This window comes from Pristiophorus japonicus, chromosome 15, assembly GCF_044704955.1.
Source record: "Pristiophorus japonicus isolate sPriJap1 chromosome 15, sPriJap1.hap1, whole genome shotgun sequence".
NCBI lineage: Eukaryota > Metazoa > Chordata > Chondrichthyes > Pristiophoridae > Pristiophorus > Pristiophorus japonicus.
In genome coordinates this window covers 36,255,274-36,271,231 of record NC_091991.1, presented here as the reverse complement: position 1 = coordinate 36,271,231, position 15,958 = coordinate 36,255,274, and the positions used below count along the sequence as shown (strand labels likewise).

General features: G+C 41.9%; 1 protein-coding gene across 1 annotated transcript in view; it reads left to right on the top strand.

The window, feature by feature from the left end:
* Positions 1–15,958, top strand: part of kcnd2 (potassium voltage-gated channel, Shal-related subfamily, member 2) — a 648,438-nt gene that overhangs the window by 597,106 nt on the left and 35,374 nt on the right. The window contains exon 2 of the mRNA XM_070900318.1: positions 11,705–11,867. Coding sequence (XP_070756419.1) covers positions 11,705–11,867 — 163 coding nt within the window. The remainder of the gene's footprint in view (positions 1–11,704; positions 11,868–15,958) is intronic.

Here is a 15,958-nt window from a genome sequence, read left to right as displayed (position 1 = left end):
GCATCATGGATTTCATTTGTGCAATTGTGGCCTCTGTGGCTTTACAGAGCATCACACATTTATCGAGTGTTAGGCTTGATTCTTGCAACAGCCTCTTATGCAGAGTGTTATCAGATATTCCGCAGACTATGTGGTCTCTGATGAAATCATCCCTCAATTTGCCGAAATCACATAACGAAGCTAGCTCTCACTTTCACGAGATATCTGTCAAACCGCTCGTCCCCTTATACACAGTTGTTAAACTGGTATCGTTCATAGATGATCAGCCATGATCTTATTGAATGGTGATGCAGGCTCGAAGGGCCGAATGGCCCACTCCTGCACCTATTTTCTATGTTTCTATATTGGTTTTTACCCTTACAGTGCCCTTCGCAAAGCTTCAAAATAATCTCAATTTCCTGTTTGTTTTCCTCTGATTTGTAGGGAAGATTATTGTGGATATCTAGGGCATCGCTGCCAATGGCAGTGATCAACATTGCAACCCTAACTCTATCTGGTTTTTCCACAATATTCGTGATAATTTCATTGCTGTCCCACAGCTGTTTGAATTTTTTCCAGTTGGCTTTCAAATCGCTAGTCACCTGCAATGGAGGTGGGAGAGGAATGTACGCGGGAGTTGGCACTGTGGTGGTCATCATAGCTCGCTACAGTTTAGAACTTTGAGTTTGTCACATACATGTATACAGTTCAAATACCTAGAGGACTAGAACAAGTCTAATAGTAAAATATCGTGGCCATGAAATTGCAGAAATACTTTTTCAATCGAGGCTTTACAATAACTTATGCCACTTTAAGTTTACTTTACTAATGTCTCTGGATTATTTTACAAGCTTATGACTATTTATCGCCCTTCACGGATTCACGCGCGACGTGTAGGAAACACGCTCTGCACTGCACTGCTTAACGTCGATTTTGATGGGCTCAAAAAAGTCTTACAGTTCCAATATTTTGGTCGTAGATGCGTTCGACGAAAGATTGGCAGTCTCCGCTTCTGACACCATGTATTTTATAGTCTCATGAACACTCTTAGTTCAACTTAACTCTATTTATTTGTAAGATCTCAGACAGCCATGTGGAGCTTAAGATGGCGTTCCTTCACAGACGCTCTCTCTCAATACAGCTCCCTATACCTCCTAGCTAGAGGGCGCTATACATTATCTCGTTATAGCAGGTATCTTGAAATTTGAGTCAGTGAACTGATCTAAGAACACAAATTCTTTGATGAAACCTTTGGTAGCTCACTCAATTACTCAGACAAAAGAATGCTAGATGAACAGTCCCTACTGTTCATAGCAGGCAAATCACCACTGCGCCTGCAATAAGCGGTGGGGACTGTGCTTCAAGTGTCAGATTTTAAACTAGCTATAAAGAAATAAATGAACTACTCAGGAACAGAACATACCAGAGCCACAATGTCTGCAGTCACTTAGTTGTTACCTGTATGAAATCATTCAGTGTTTGCTTAACAGTCTTAGTTGAATTCTGTGGAAGTCCAGTGTTCACTTAAAAGTTTAGAATTTCTAGTCCTAAACAAACAACACATCATATGGTTTATACGTATAATGTTCCTGACCTTATAGACAACACATTCTGGATGGAATGTGGGGGAATAACATAAGAACATACATAAACCTGATCGGTCGTCCAATGTACACACCACACAATTTTCCTTTCCATTGACTTCAATGGGCAATGCTTACAACAGGTGGCCATTTCACATCATCGTCACAGTTTAAACTTCTGGCATCTCTGACCTTTCATAAGCAGCACGACTGGAGACCTCACCACCACTTCTCTCGACCCCTCCACGGTCTCTAAATTGTCAGACTGTTTGTCCGACATCCAGTTCTGGATGAAAAGAAATTTTCTGCAATTGAATATTGGGAAGATCGAAGCCATTGTTTTTGGTCCCCGCCACAAACTCCATTCCCTCGCCACTGACACCATCCCTCTCCCCAACTTCTGTCTGAGGCTGAACCAGACTGTTCGCAACCTTGGTGTCATATTTGACCCGGAAATGAGCTTTCGTCAACATATCTGCAGCATAACTACGACCGCATATTTCCACCTCCATAACATCACCCATCTCTGCCCTTGCCTCAGCTCATCCGCTGCTGAAACCCTCATCCATGCCCTTGTTACCTCTAGACTTGACTATACCAAAGCACTCTCCTGACCGGCCTCCCACATTCTACCCTATGTAAATTGGAGTTGATCCAAAACTCGACTGCCCATGTCCTAACTCGCACCTAAGTCCCGCTCAACCATCACCCCTGTGCTCGCTGACCTACAATGGCTTCCAGTTAAGCAAATTCTCATCCTTATTTTCAAATTCCTCTATGGCCTCACCCCTCCCTATCTCTGTAATCTCCTGCAGCCCCACAACCCCCCAAGATGTCTGTGCTCCTCTAATTCTGCCCTCTTGAGCGTCCCTTATTATAATTGCTCAATCATTGGTGGCCGTGCCTTCTGTTGCCTAGTTCCGAAGCTCTGGAACTCCCTACCTAAACCTCTCCGCCTCTCTACCTCTCTTTCCTCCTTAGACGCTCCTTAAAACCTACCTTTTTGACCAAGCTTTTGGTCACCTGCGCTAATTTCTACTTAAGCGGCTCGGTGTCAAATTTTTTATCTCGTAATACTCCTGTGAAGTGCCTTGGACGTTTCACTACGTTAAAGGCGCTATATAAATACAAGTTGTTGTTGTCTGGTGTCTGTTTGTCACAGGGGTAGATGTCACACTTTGATACAGATGCAAGCAATCTTTAAAAAAAAGAACGCCTATCATTGAGCTGGGGGCCGCGTTTACAAATAGCTAACGATTGCCCTGTGATTGACATGAGCAGTTTATAAGCGCCCTGAAATAATGGCCCTGAAATCCTGGTTCCTTCTTCCCGCGGGTGTTTGACTCAATTCTAGAGAAAAAATGTGCACTTACCTTTGCTGCTGCACCCACCAGAGATCCGGTTCTGAGGCCTCCTCTTTTTACGCATCGGAGCATGTGCACGTCTGGACGAACGTCTGTTGGAGCTGGAGTCACATGACATTGGGCAGCCAATCCAGGTAAAGTATTTTCTCATTCATAATAATGGGAACTCTGTAAGTCGGACTTCTCATTATTATGATTGAGAAACATCCCCCAACACCAAAACACCAATAAAAAATAGGAAAAAAACAACACGTATGTAACATTAATTTGAATTAAAGTTAATAAATGTCTTAGAAAAAATATATATTTTTCCGATTAAAAAAAAAGGTTTTTAATTATGGTTTAAAATAAGCTTACCTTAGCGGGCAGGGTTTTTAATATTAACATATGTTTTTAAAATTTTATTTTACACGTTTTTGTATGTTTTAAAACTCTTAAGCTGGTAAAAGTAGGCTATGCACCTGCTTTTACCAGGCGCAAGAATTTTAAGGACATTCGCAGGGCAAGAGATGGGCAAATACCGCAATCTTGCCCATGCAAATGTCCTGGCTGCCGAGATAAAAGTTGACAGATCAGAAAAGGCGGCTTTTGGCGCATCGCGCACCGAAAACCGGCTTTTGCGTTGCCTTCCCGGGTCCGTACACACTCCGTACGGACCCGGGGAGGCCAGGATTTCCGGGCCAATGACCTGGATTTGCTCATTTAGGGGCACAGGCGAGGTTAGCAGCTTTACATCACACGGGGCAGCCTAGCCCAGCATTCTGCGTGGCCCCCGGCCTGCGAGCACCATCGGAGCAGGCCGGGGAGCGGAAGGAGCATCGTGGCAGCCTCCAACTCCAGGGAGCAGGAGAGTAACAGCAGTGAAGAGTGACATCATCAAGGTCCAGGTCGGTGATTGGAGCATGAGCAGATAGAGCACGAGCGGCGGGGACGAGGCGAAGTAGCGGCGAGAGTCTGTAGAAGGACGTGATCAGGGCCTAGGAGAGGCGCGAGTTCGGGGCCCAGAAGAGGTGAGGGCCCAGGGGCAGCACAGGCCAGCCCACACTGCAATATGTGTGCGCACTAGGTCCGTGCAGCAGAGCAGGTCTCCAGTCATCTTGGTTAATCCTTGCTACTGGACCAAGACCTAGCTCTGTCAAGCCCGTGTGGTGGTTGGTGTGCAACGGTCACTACACGTTAAAAAAATCCAAGCACAGGCATCTTCCACCCTTCAAGATTTAGTTTGGGACCTGGAATTTCAGGTCCATCATTGAAACATCTGTGAACTTTTTGACGTGGAAGCAAGTCATCCTCGGTTCGAGGGACTGCCTATGACTGACTGACTGACTCCAGACCTGAGATTAGCCATGAGGAATGTCATGGCAGACCTGCTAGTAACTGTTGAAAGAATACTTACTGCAGTGAAACAGTTAGATTGTGAAATTATTCTGGGAAGAACAACTGCTGCTGTTAATTTTTTAAGGTCACCTTTATTTTCGGATTATGTCTTGCGTTTGTTTTTCAGTATGCTTCTATAACGTTCTGTTACAAAACACTGGTGTCTATTATCCTGTATGTGTAAAATTATGGTTGGCCAGGGAAGTATTTGAGATGGTTTCAGGCTAGCATACAACATAAAAGGTCAGGAAGAGGCCCTCAAAGGTCTAAAATTCTCCCATCTACCACCAACTGAATTTTGAGTGCTCCAAGTACCTTATTCTTACTATCTTGTCTAGAAGATTAATCTGAACTGCATGTACCTCCTGTAATACTTTATGGATCTAAGGAGGTCAATTTTTTGCAGTAGCTTCCTTGTAAAATGTCTATTTCTCTTTGTGATAGTTTCTACAATATGAAATGCAAATGTGTTGCATTATATGTAATGGAATACTGTATGTTTCAATTCCAAGCTATGTGCATGCCTGCTTGTTATATATATAAAATATATAAATATCACTTAATTACGGCACTTAGGGGAAGAAATTCACATAGTTTGCTCGTTCCATTAGCGCCCGGATGAGGGGGAGGGGGGGGGGCGCGAATGGAAACAATAGTGAAAATGATTTCCTGCCCGGGGTGGGGGGGCCACAATCGCCTCCCGCGAAATTTCATGGAAGATAGAGGAGACACAAAACCGCAGCGCCCCAGTCTATTGCGCTGGTGATAATGACATCATCGGAGTGCGCAGCGACCCCATTTTGCCCCGTGGCAGAAATTCTGTAGTACTCTGTGAAGCCGCCACCGCGGGCGATGTTCGTGCCAGCCTCGCGGGGTTGCAAATCGGGCCCCACTCCGCTTGCGGTGCAAAAAGTAAAGGGGAGGTGCATGGTGCCATTTTTTTATACGGCCTTTCATTGTCAATTTTGCGGGGTCTGTGCCACCATGTTGCAGCCCGGCACTCCACTTAAATGCCAGGCTGCTGCCATGGCACCGCACTGCCCGGTCGAGAAGTGGTGGCCCCTCGCCCCACTGCAACGGAAGGGGAGGACCCTGTGCTCCCGCCAGTGCTCCATGGAGCGCTGGAAAATTTATGCGCTTACCGCCCTGGTCCCACCACCGAGAGGAAGTGGAGTGCCCGACATTGCGCTCCACTTCCTCTCGGGGGAGGTAACCCCAATTTTGGCCAGGACGTTATTGAATTCCGGCCCGTTAATCTGAGGTTTTAGTGCAATGAGTTATAGGCAAGTCCCTGCAATAAATCTGTATCTGTGTTACATCCTGTTAGTTTTATGTGCATAGCTATTGTGTTTAAAAATGGGAAGTAAATGGAGGTTAACAGTGAAATATTTTATGCCTCATGAATTTTCACCAGCATTCAAAATTCTACTTTATGCTCCACATTCAAGTTTTAATGTTAAAAGTACAACTGCATAATTTTGTTATTTATTGACATTCATGTCATGTTAGTAGTCGGCAGGGAGAGTTTTCATAAATCTATTGTTTCGACATCATAAAATCATACATTTGTTTGAAGGGATATTCAAGATATAATCTAGCAGTGCTCAAGTGTTTGAAAAATGCATTCCATTTGTGGATTTAAAAAAATGTGCTTTTGACGGAACCAAGAGGTGACTATCATTCTGATTGGAGCTTTAACCTTCTCTGCATTTTAAAACCTACGCAGAATTGTGACATCCCTCACTCTCCCACCCACCTCAAGGTAAGCAATGAACTGTGGAGGTGGTGCTCGGAGTTGAGGCTGGATAATGAAATTATCTACGATCAAGAGGTTAGAATTATGGGCATGCATAGCCTTAATCATGTTTTAATCATTTGTCATGAAGCTAGTTTAAGTTTGTGGCTCTTTGACCTTCCAGCACTCTAAATATTTCAAGAATATTTGTAACAAAGTTATTGGTGAAGCTAGTGGCATTGCCATTTGCCACCACCTATGTGGTTCAGATCTTTTCCAAATTATTTAGTTTGCAACATGTATTTATACTTACAATGAGAGATATTTGAGACAAACAGTGAGACATTATTAAAATACACTCTTGTTTCAAAGCATTAAATGAATAATTGGGCTTGTTCAGGAGACTCAGTAAAGATTGGAAATTAGTTCTAAGTCATTGCACCAAAATAAATCACGTAAATCAGAGATTGATATCAGATATTTATGGCACATATGATATGATTTCCATGAGATATTTTTCATATTTTCTGGGTATGACATGGCAGCTGAGAAGCAGAGGCAACACTTCATCCTGCCATTACTGGAATTCATCCACAATATGCATGTCAGCATATTGACATTTTTAAATTAATGGGGCTCCCGCCAGCAAAAAATCTATGCACTTACCATCTGCCTTGGGATCCACGGAGACTTGCGCACCTGGGCCTCTATGGGTAGGCCTGCGTAGAGGGCCGCGTATCCCAGGGACACATGCAGTTCAAGAGCGCCCCGGGATCACGTGAGCTGGCCCAACCAATTAAAGAAGATGATCCCTTTTCGTGCTTATGGAGGTTCCATATATATGGAAACCCCATAAGTATGACTGAGAATACCCAAAAAATACATCTAGACAGCAAATAAATAAAAAAATTACATATTTAAAATTAATTAAAATGGCATTTAATTAAATATTTAAAATTAAAATTAAATTAAAAAAAAAAAAAAATTTTTAACGGGCTTAAAATAAACTTACATTATTGCACAGGGTTTTTAATGTATAAATGATTGATAACGTTTAATTTTAATGTTTTTTTTAAACAATTACACTGCCAGGCGTAAGAATTCCACGGGCATTTGTTGGGCAGAAGTTGGGCAAATAGCCCACCTCTCCACCAGTGGAGGCGGTTTTCCAGTGGATGCGGATGATATGTCAAGAGAGATCGCAAGTTCCGGGTTGCAGCGCATGCACAGCGAATGCCAAAACCCGGAACCTGCGTGGCCTCTACGGGCACATGCGCACCTCGTACGCACCAGCAGGGGCCGCAAATTACGGACCAATATTTCAGACTAATTTTTATCATTTTAATTTGTTGCCAAATACACGCAATAAACAGATTTTATGGTTATAGGCTGTGGGATATCGTGTATATCACACTAGCAAAAAACGACTAAAAAAATAATAAAAAGAGGGAAGATAAATTATGAAAGTAAACAAGTACGAAATATAAAAACAGATAGCAAGAGTTTCTCCAGGTACATAAAAAGGAAAAGAGTGGCTAAAGTAAACGTTGGTCCCCTACAGGATGAGACTGGGGAATTAATAATGGGGAACAGGGAAATGGCAGAGAAGGTGAACAAATATTTTGTATCGATCTTCACGGTAGAAGATACTAAAAACATCCCAATAGTGGATAATCAAGGGGCTATAGGGAGGGAGGAACTAAAGAAGTAGTGCTCGGTAAAATAATGGGACTAAAGGCGGACAAGTCCTCTGGATCTGATGGCTTACATCCTAGGGTCCTAAAAGAAGTGGCTGCAGAGATAGTGGATGCATTGGTTGTAATCTACCAAAATTCCCAGGATTCTGGGGAGGTCCCAGCGGATTGGAAAACTGCACATGTAACGCCCTTATTTAAAAACGGAGGCAGACAGAAAGCAGGAAATTATAGATCGGTTAGCCTAAGATCTGTCCTTGGGAAAATGCTGGATTCCATTATTAAGGAAGCAGTAGCAGGACATTTGGAAAAGCATAATTCAATCAATTGGAGTCAGCATGGTTTTATGAAAGAGAAATCGTGTTTGACAAATTTGCTGGAGTTCTTTGAGGAAATAACAAGCAGGGCGGTAATGACGAACCAGTGAATATGGTGTATTTGGATTTCCAGAAGGCATTCGATAAGGTGCCACATAGAAGGTTACTGCACAAGACAAAAGTTCACGGGATTGGTGGTAATATATTAGCATGGATAGAGGATTGGCTAACTAACAGAAAACAGAGAGTCGGGATAAATGGGTCATTTTCCAGTTGGCAAACAGTAACTAGTGGAATGCCGCAGGGATCAGTGCTGGGGCCTCAACTATTTACAATATATATATTAATGATTTGGATGAAGGGACCAAGTATAATATAGCCAAGTTTGCTGATGATACAAAGATGGGTGGGAAAGAAAATTGTGAGGAGGACACAAAAAATTTGCAAAGGGATATAGACAGGCTAAGTGAGAGGGCAAATATTTGGCAGATGGAATACAATGTGCGAAACTGAGGTTATCCACTTTGCCAGAAAAAATAGAAAAGCAAATTATAATTTAAATGGAGAAAAATTGCAAAAGTGCTGCATTGTAGAGGGACCTGGGGGTCCTTGTGCAGGAAACACAAAAGGTTAGAATGCAGGTACAGCAAGTAATCAGGAAGGCAAATGGAATGTTGGCCTTTATTGCAAAGGGGGATGGAGTATAAAAGCAGAGAAGTCCTGCTACAACTGTACAGGGCATTGGTGAGGCCACACCTAGAGTACTGCGTACAGTTTTTGTCTCTGTATTTAAGGAAGGATATACATGCATTGGTGTATGTTCAGAGAAGGTTAACTAGGTTGATTCCAGAGTTGAGGGGGTTGACTTATGAAGATAGGTTGAGTAGGTTGGGCCTATACTCATTGGAGTTCAGAAGAATGAGAGGTGATCTTATCGAAACATATAAGATAATGAAGGGGCTGGACAAGGTGGATGCAGAGAGGATATTTCCGCTCATAAGGGAAACTAAAACTAGGAGACATAGTCTCAGAATAAGGGGCCACCCATTTAAAACTGAGATGAGGAGGGATTTCCTCTCTCTGAGGGTTGTAAATCTGTGGAATTCTCTGCCCAGAGAGCTGTGGAGGCTGAGTCATTGAATATATTTAAGGTGGAGATAGACAGATTTTTGAGCGATAAAAGAATAAAGGGTTATGGGAGCGGGCAGGGAAGTGGAGCTGAGTCCATGATCAGATCAGTCATGATCTTATTAAATGGCAGAGCAGGCTCGAGGAGTCAAATGGCCTACTCCTGCTCCTATTTCTTATGTTCCTAGCACTAAATTATTTCCCTAATCATTTCCAGAATATATCCTCTATTTATTCAATGACTACACCTCAAAATGAATGGTCTTAATGTTTCACTGCACCTCGACATTCCGAAGTACAAAATTCAATTTTTCATTGTGTTCAAAGTTTTGAGGCAACCACTGGACTTATGGGAATCAACGTACAATATTTCAAATGACTTTTGTATCTTCTCAGCTGATATACGTTAAATTTTATACACAATGCTGAATTATTGGGCGGAGTTTTCAGCTCCGACATGGGTATGAATCGGGCGGTAACGAATCAGCCACCCGTTATACAGCATTGAAAGGAAAATCAGGCATGGGTGTAAAACAAGCATTCCATCTGCTACCACCCATTTTACTTCCCCACCAAAGTTGGAAGTTCCAGCCATTGGGGTAGATTTTGAATCCTCCAACCTGGCGCAAATGGGCTGTAGCATCCCGAAAATGGTGGGCATGACTTGGCACCCCATCCTGCCGTAGGTGCGGCTATCCCTCTCATCCGCAGGGCCAAGCTGCCTGTGTCAGGCTATAGCTCCTTTTAATAAACTAAAATCGAGGTCCTATGATATACACAGGACTCCAGTTAGGACAGTCGTGGCCGGTGCTCTCGCCATGCTCGCTCTGCCCATATCAGCTGATAGGCCAGCCCAAGGGGTGCCCAGCAGGTATTTTGGTGGGCCAGGAGGAACAGAAGTGCATATATCTGTCAGTTCAAATGTTGTGCCATTTATGTTGAAAATTCAAACAGGGATGACTCATGGCCATCATGTGCCATACTATATTGCCCCTAATAAAATTCGAGATAGTTTGTATGCCTAGGAAGAGATGACTTGTTTTTGAGAATTAACGCATCAGCTATTTAAGTGTAAAGATAAATACTGTATTGTGTACTAAACTAATCTCAGTTAGATTGACTTGCAATAGCAGTGCTTATTCCTGGTTATAAAATCATCTTAAAATGCAGGTCATGTACCCTCCTGTGGAAGCTATTAGCTACTGCAATTGACTTTTCTTGTTTATATTTTCTATTTAGACACTTCACAGAAAATGTTTTCTGTTGTATGGTACATTAGGAATGTTAACTGGCTATATAAGGGGAAATAAATGCTAAACTGCAGCATCAGAATTAAAACCTTTCTATGAAGAAATCAGATATGTAGGTAATTACTGTATTTATTCGATGGATGGTGCAGGAGATTATCTCTATCACTGTAGGTAAGTTTGATTGAGGCTAATGTATTATTCAGTAATGATATTCCCGGTTATACCTGGGCAACTGGATAATTGTCAATAATGTGTCATCTCTTCAATAAAAATGGCATTGTATCTGAAACAATACACATGTAGGAAAATCATATGACCATAGTCAGGAGTGTGTCATGCTATTTTAGGAGCCTTACACAAATTATATTATAATTATGTACTGCCACCAGTTCTATCCACACATCTCTATTTAAAAGCACTGTGTAAAATGATATGCCAACTATTTTACTAGATCAGTAATGGCCTTTTAATGTAAATTCATTTATATTGCACCACAAAACTGTTCTTTAAAATGATCTGATACAACGCAAGGTGGAAGTTGCTAAAGTGTAGCTTTTAGTAAAGGATAATGCACACTAACACAGAGAAATGTTCAGATTACACCATTCTTCCAGGTTATTATTGAGCTCTCAATCCTAAGATGCATTGCTGTCTTGAAACATGCTTCAGACTGAATTATTGTGAATTTGGAATTGAGATTCTCCCTCCTGAAAAATTGGAAAAGAGAGTGAACTTTGAACTGTGTTATCAAGACAGTCTGGATTGTTTGGGATGAGGAAACAATTTCCATAAGAAAGGCAAAAGCTCCTGCTGTGTCCAAAAGGAAGCTGGCTTAAACATGTGTACACTAATGTGCCTCTTGTGCTGCGGCCATTATCTGAAGGAGTGGATATTGCGGGTCCATACAGTAAAAAGTTGGCAGGATTGAATAGAAGAATAACTTCTTACTTTTCAGGTTTTTTTTGATAAATTTGTCATATTATTTTTGCAAAACTCCTTTACGACTTCCTAAGAAACAGAATGAAAGGAAGTGCGCATTGTTTGGCATGCTGGTCAGATTTTGATAGAATCAGAGCATGGGAAAAATACTTTAAAGTTAAACCTGAAATAGGACTTGATTTTTGTAATCCTGATACTCACATTGTAAATGTTTCTCCCCACTCTAGAACAAAATGGTTATCCTGCTGTAACCCACTGTGTATCTTTTATTTATAAACATCTGTTCTAAAAGTCTGGTAGATATCTTATTAAAACCTGACGATTTGTTTTTGATGCAGGTATGGTGACATGGTACCAAAGACCATTGCTGGGAAGATTTTTGGTTCTATCTGCTCTTTGAGTGGTGTGTTGGTTATTGCCTTACCAGTCCCTGTGATTGTCTCAAACTTCAGCCGCATCTACCATCAGAACCAACGGGCAGATAAACGCAAGGCGCAGAAGGTACTGTGTTGCTTAGTTCTCTTCTGGTCAATGTACATACGAATAATGCCCCGAGACTTATTTATGATGTGTTTCTGGTCGCTCTTGTTTGTACTAGTTACTGACACAAATATATTTTTCTGCCAATAAGTACACCACCAACTGTTATAATAGTTTAATCCCATCAACAACAGTAAAGTGCTTCACCACTTTATTTTTTGGGGTGAGGTAAGTAGCGAGCTTTGTGAGTACAGTGTCTCAAAAAAAATGTTTATGAATATGAGTAACAACTCCATTTAATCAAATGAAAGGAGCCCATGAAAATAGTAGTAATATTTTCAATTATTTTGGAACTGTTATCAATTGGAAAACGAATGACTCATCATCATCATTGGCAGTCCCTCGTATCGAGGATGACTTGGGATGACTTGCTTCCACACCAAAAAGTTCACAGGTGTTTCAATGAAGGACCTAATATAAGAAACTAAATCTTGAAGGGTGGAAGATGCCTGTGCGTGGATTTTTTAATGTGTGATGGCCATTGCACACCAGCCACCACATGGGCTTGACAGAGCTAGGTCTTGGTCCAGTGGCAAGGATTAACCAAGACGAATGACTGTCCTCTCGCTATTGGTAGTTGTGGCTCAGGACCCCGATTTACATGTGGTGGTCCCAACTAGAGGAAAACTAGTTTAATCCTTTGAGTATTGAATGTCTTTTGGATCTTTAAAAAGTGTATGTCATCCACCACGTAATACTTTCTAATTTCAGGAGCAGAACTTTCACCTCCAGGGGGACATAAAACGGGCAGTAGTGGATTGGCTGCTTGTTATACACACCACCCAGTGGTCCTTACAGTTGAAATTGAAAGGTCCTGATACTTAATGTTGCAAAATAGCTTTAGAGCTTCCTGCCTTGTTTTTTCATCCACCTCTTTTTTAGGTTTCTCAAGGCCATTGGGCTATCAGTTGGAAGTACAGTACTATTTTATCCTATTTACCTTATCAAAACCTTTCATAATTTTGAACATCTCTATCAGATCTCCTCTTAACCTTCTCTGATTTAATACAAAAAAGAGCCTCAGTTCCTCTAGCCACCTCTGATAACTAAATTCTCCCATCCTTGATATTACCTTAGTAAATCCTTTCTATACTGTTTCCAAGATATTGACATTCTTACTAAAGTAGGGCACTTAAAACTGGACGCAGTATTCTAACTATCCTTGTCCATGTGAATCAATGCCATACGACTATGCAATGTACTTATTCACTGAGTTATCAGGGCAACTCCCTTTTTTTAGGATTTCTTAATTCATAATACAAATATTGTTGAAATTAACTGGCTATCATATCTCGTTCAAAACTCCAGCTTTGTTTAGATTGTTCATGGATGAAAATTTTATATATTAGAAAATTGTAATTATTGTAATGCAGTAAAATATTACTATTTGAAGCACCAGACCAATATTTCTGTTTGCACGGAAATAGTCCCCAGCAAAGTAAATCAGGAATGGGGGATGGATCGGGAAAATCCACAATCAGTGAGAGATGCTTGGAGCAGGGGAGGTCCACAAGGAACCTTTAACAAGTAAAACAAAATGGACTTACCTGGGCCTCCAGTGGCCAGGATGCTGCCTACTGACAGCTCTTGCTGGTGGGTCAAAGACTTTCCGGCTTTTAATCCTAGGCTACTAAAATGGCATGTGCTTCCCAATTACATAATTGGGACACAACTTTGCCATTTAAATTAGAGCCCCAGTTCTCTGGAGCAGGTGGCCTTTCTGTCCCTGTTCAAGGAAGTTAAGGTGTGGGATGGTGGGACTGCATCAGATACATGCCGTGAATCTCCCCCCGCCCCCCCCTGCTATTTTAACTGGGGGGGGAGATTCACGGCATGTTCCTGCGGGGTTGAGGTGGGGAGAGGTGGGGGAGAGACATTAAAATTAGGCATCGAGATTTCCTTTTCTTCCCATTATAGCTCTGAGTTTTAGGTCACGCATATCAATATTCAAGCATTGTAGTCTCAGAGTTCGTATCAATTCCTCTTGCCAGGCTATTACTAAGGTGCTATTTTCATGGAAGATCACATTGAAGCTTGGTGCTATAAAAACTCTCAAAGTGAGTGCAGTTCTGTAGCAATTGCAAACATAATTAATTGAATAGCTCATAGTATTTCAGCCTTTCTTACAAGTTCAATATTTATTTGTGCTGCCTTCAAAATCTAATTTAACCAGAGGTTAGCACATATAGTTATTAATGCAAAGAATTGAAAAAAAATTCATTTTGGAAGGATTTTCTGTTTCTGCTGTGCTCAGTGGAGGCCGTTGATGGAGTAGACTCAAAAGAGAAAGATACAGACATAATATATTATGAAGCAAAGTATACGTGCCACTTTCATCCATTTTTAGAGAGGATAGGTTGGGTTGGTCATATCTGTTTTCATTCAGTCTGTAACAGAATTGTAAGTGACAAAATTCAGGAGCTCGTTACACATTGTTTAACTGAAACTTCAGCTGGTAGAGTGATATATTGAAGGTAAAATGTAAAAGGTAAAATGATAAATCTGTCACTAGTAGCTCAGTGAGTGAAAGCATTGCATGCTGAGTCATACAGACCAGGAAATTCCCAAGGGAGCACTGCAACACAGGTGCATATACTCACCACTTTTCAGAATAAATCACTGGATTGTGAGCAGGAACAGAAACCCGATCTATTTTTTCCGGCTCTAGCCTGGAGACATTGAGGTCAATTGTAAGGTCCCACCAGCTGTGCCAAGCCAGCTGAGATGAGTGAATTCAGCAGAGACCAAAGATCAACCTGGGAATTTCTTGGTCCGCATGGTTCCTAGCACGCAGAGCACTCACTCACTGAGCTACCAGTGACAGATTTGTTTGAAGTTTTACCTTCAATATTTTATTTTGGTTATTTATAGCAATAGTTGAGGACTCAGGAATGCATGTAAAGCTGCAATAGATCATAGAAACATAGAAAATAGGTGCAGGAGTAGGCCATTTGGCCCTTCGAGCCTGCACCACCATTCAGTATGTGATCATGGCTGATCATTGCAACTTCAGTACCCCATTCCTGCTTTCTCTCCATACCCCTTGATCCCTTTAGCTGTAAGGGCCACATCTAACTCCCTTTTGAATATATCTAACGAACTGGCCTCAACAACTTTCTGTGGTAGACAATTCCACAGGTTCACAATTCTCTGAGTGAAGAAGTTTCTCCTCATCTCAGTCCTAAATGGCTAACCCTTTATCCTTAGACTGTGACCCCTGGTTCTGGACTTCCCCAACAGCAGGAACATTCTTCCTGCATCTAACCTGTCCAATCCCGTCACAATTTTATATGTTTCTATGAGATCCCCTCTCATTCTTCTAAATTCTAGTGAATATAAGCCTAGTCGATCCAGTCTTTCTTCATATGTCAGTCCTGCCATCCCAGGAATCAGTCTGGTGAACCTTCGCTGCACTCCCTCAATAGCAAGAATGTCCTTCCTCAGATTAGGAGACCAAAACTGAACACAATATTCAAGCTGTGGCTTCACCAAGGCCCTGTACAACTGCAGTAAAACCTCCCTGCTCCTATACTCAAATCCTCTCGCTATGAAGGCCAACATGCCATTTTCCTTCTTCACCGCCTGCTGTACCTGTATGCCAACTTTCAATGACTGATGTACCATGACACCCAGGTCTTGTTGCACCTCCCCTTTTCCTAATCTGTCACCATTCAGATAATATTCTGCCTTCCTGTTTTTGCCACCAAAGTGGATAACCTCACATTTATCTACATTGTACTGCATCTGCCATGCATTTGCCCACTCACTTAACCTGTCCAAGTCACCCTGCAGCCTCCTAGCATCCTCCTCACAGCTCACACTGCCACCCAGCTTAGTGTCATCTGTAAACTTGGAGATATTACATTCAATTCCTTCGTCTAAATCATAAATGTATATTGCAAATAGCTGGGGTCCCAGCACTGAACCTTGCGGTACCCCACTAGTCACTGCCTGCCATTCTGAAAAGGACCCGTTTATTCCTACTCTTTGCTTCCTGTCTGCCAACCAGTTCTCTATCCATGTCAATACATTACCCCCAATACCATGTGCTT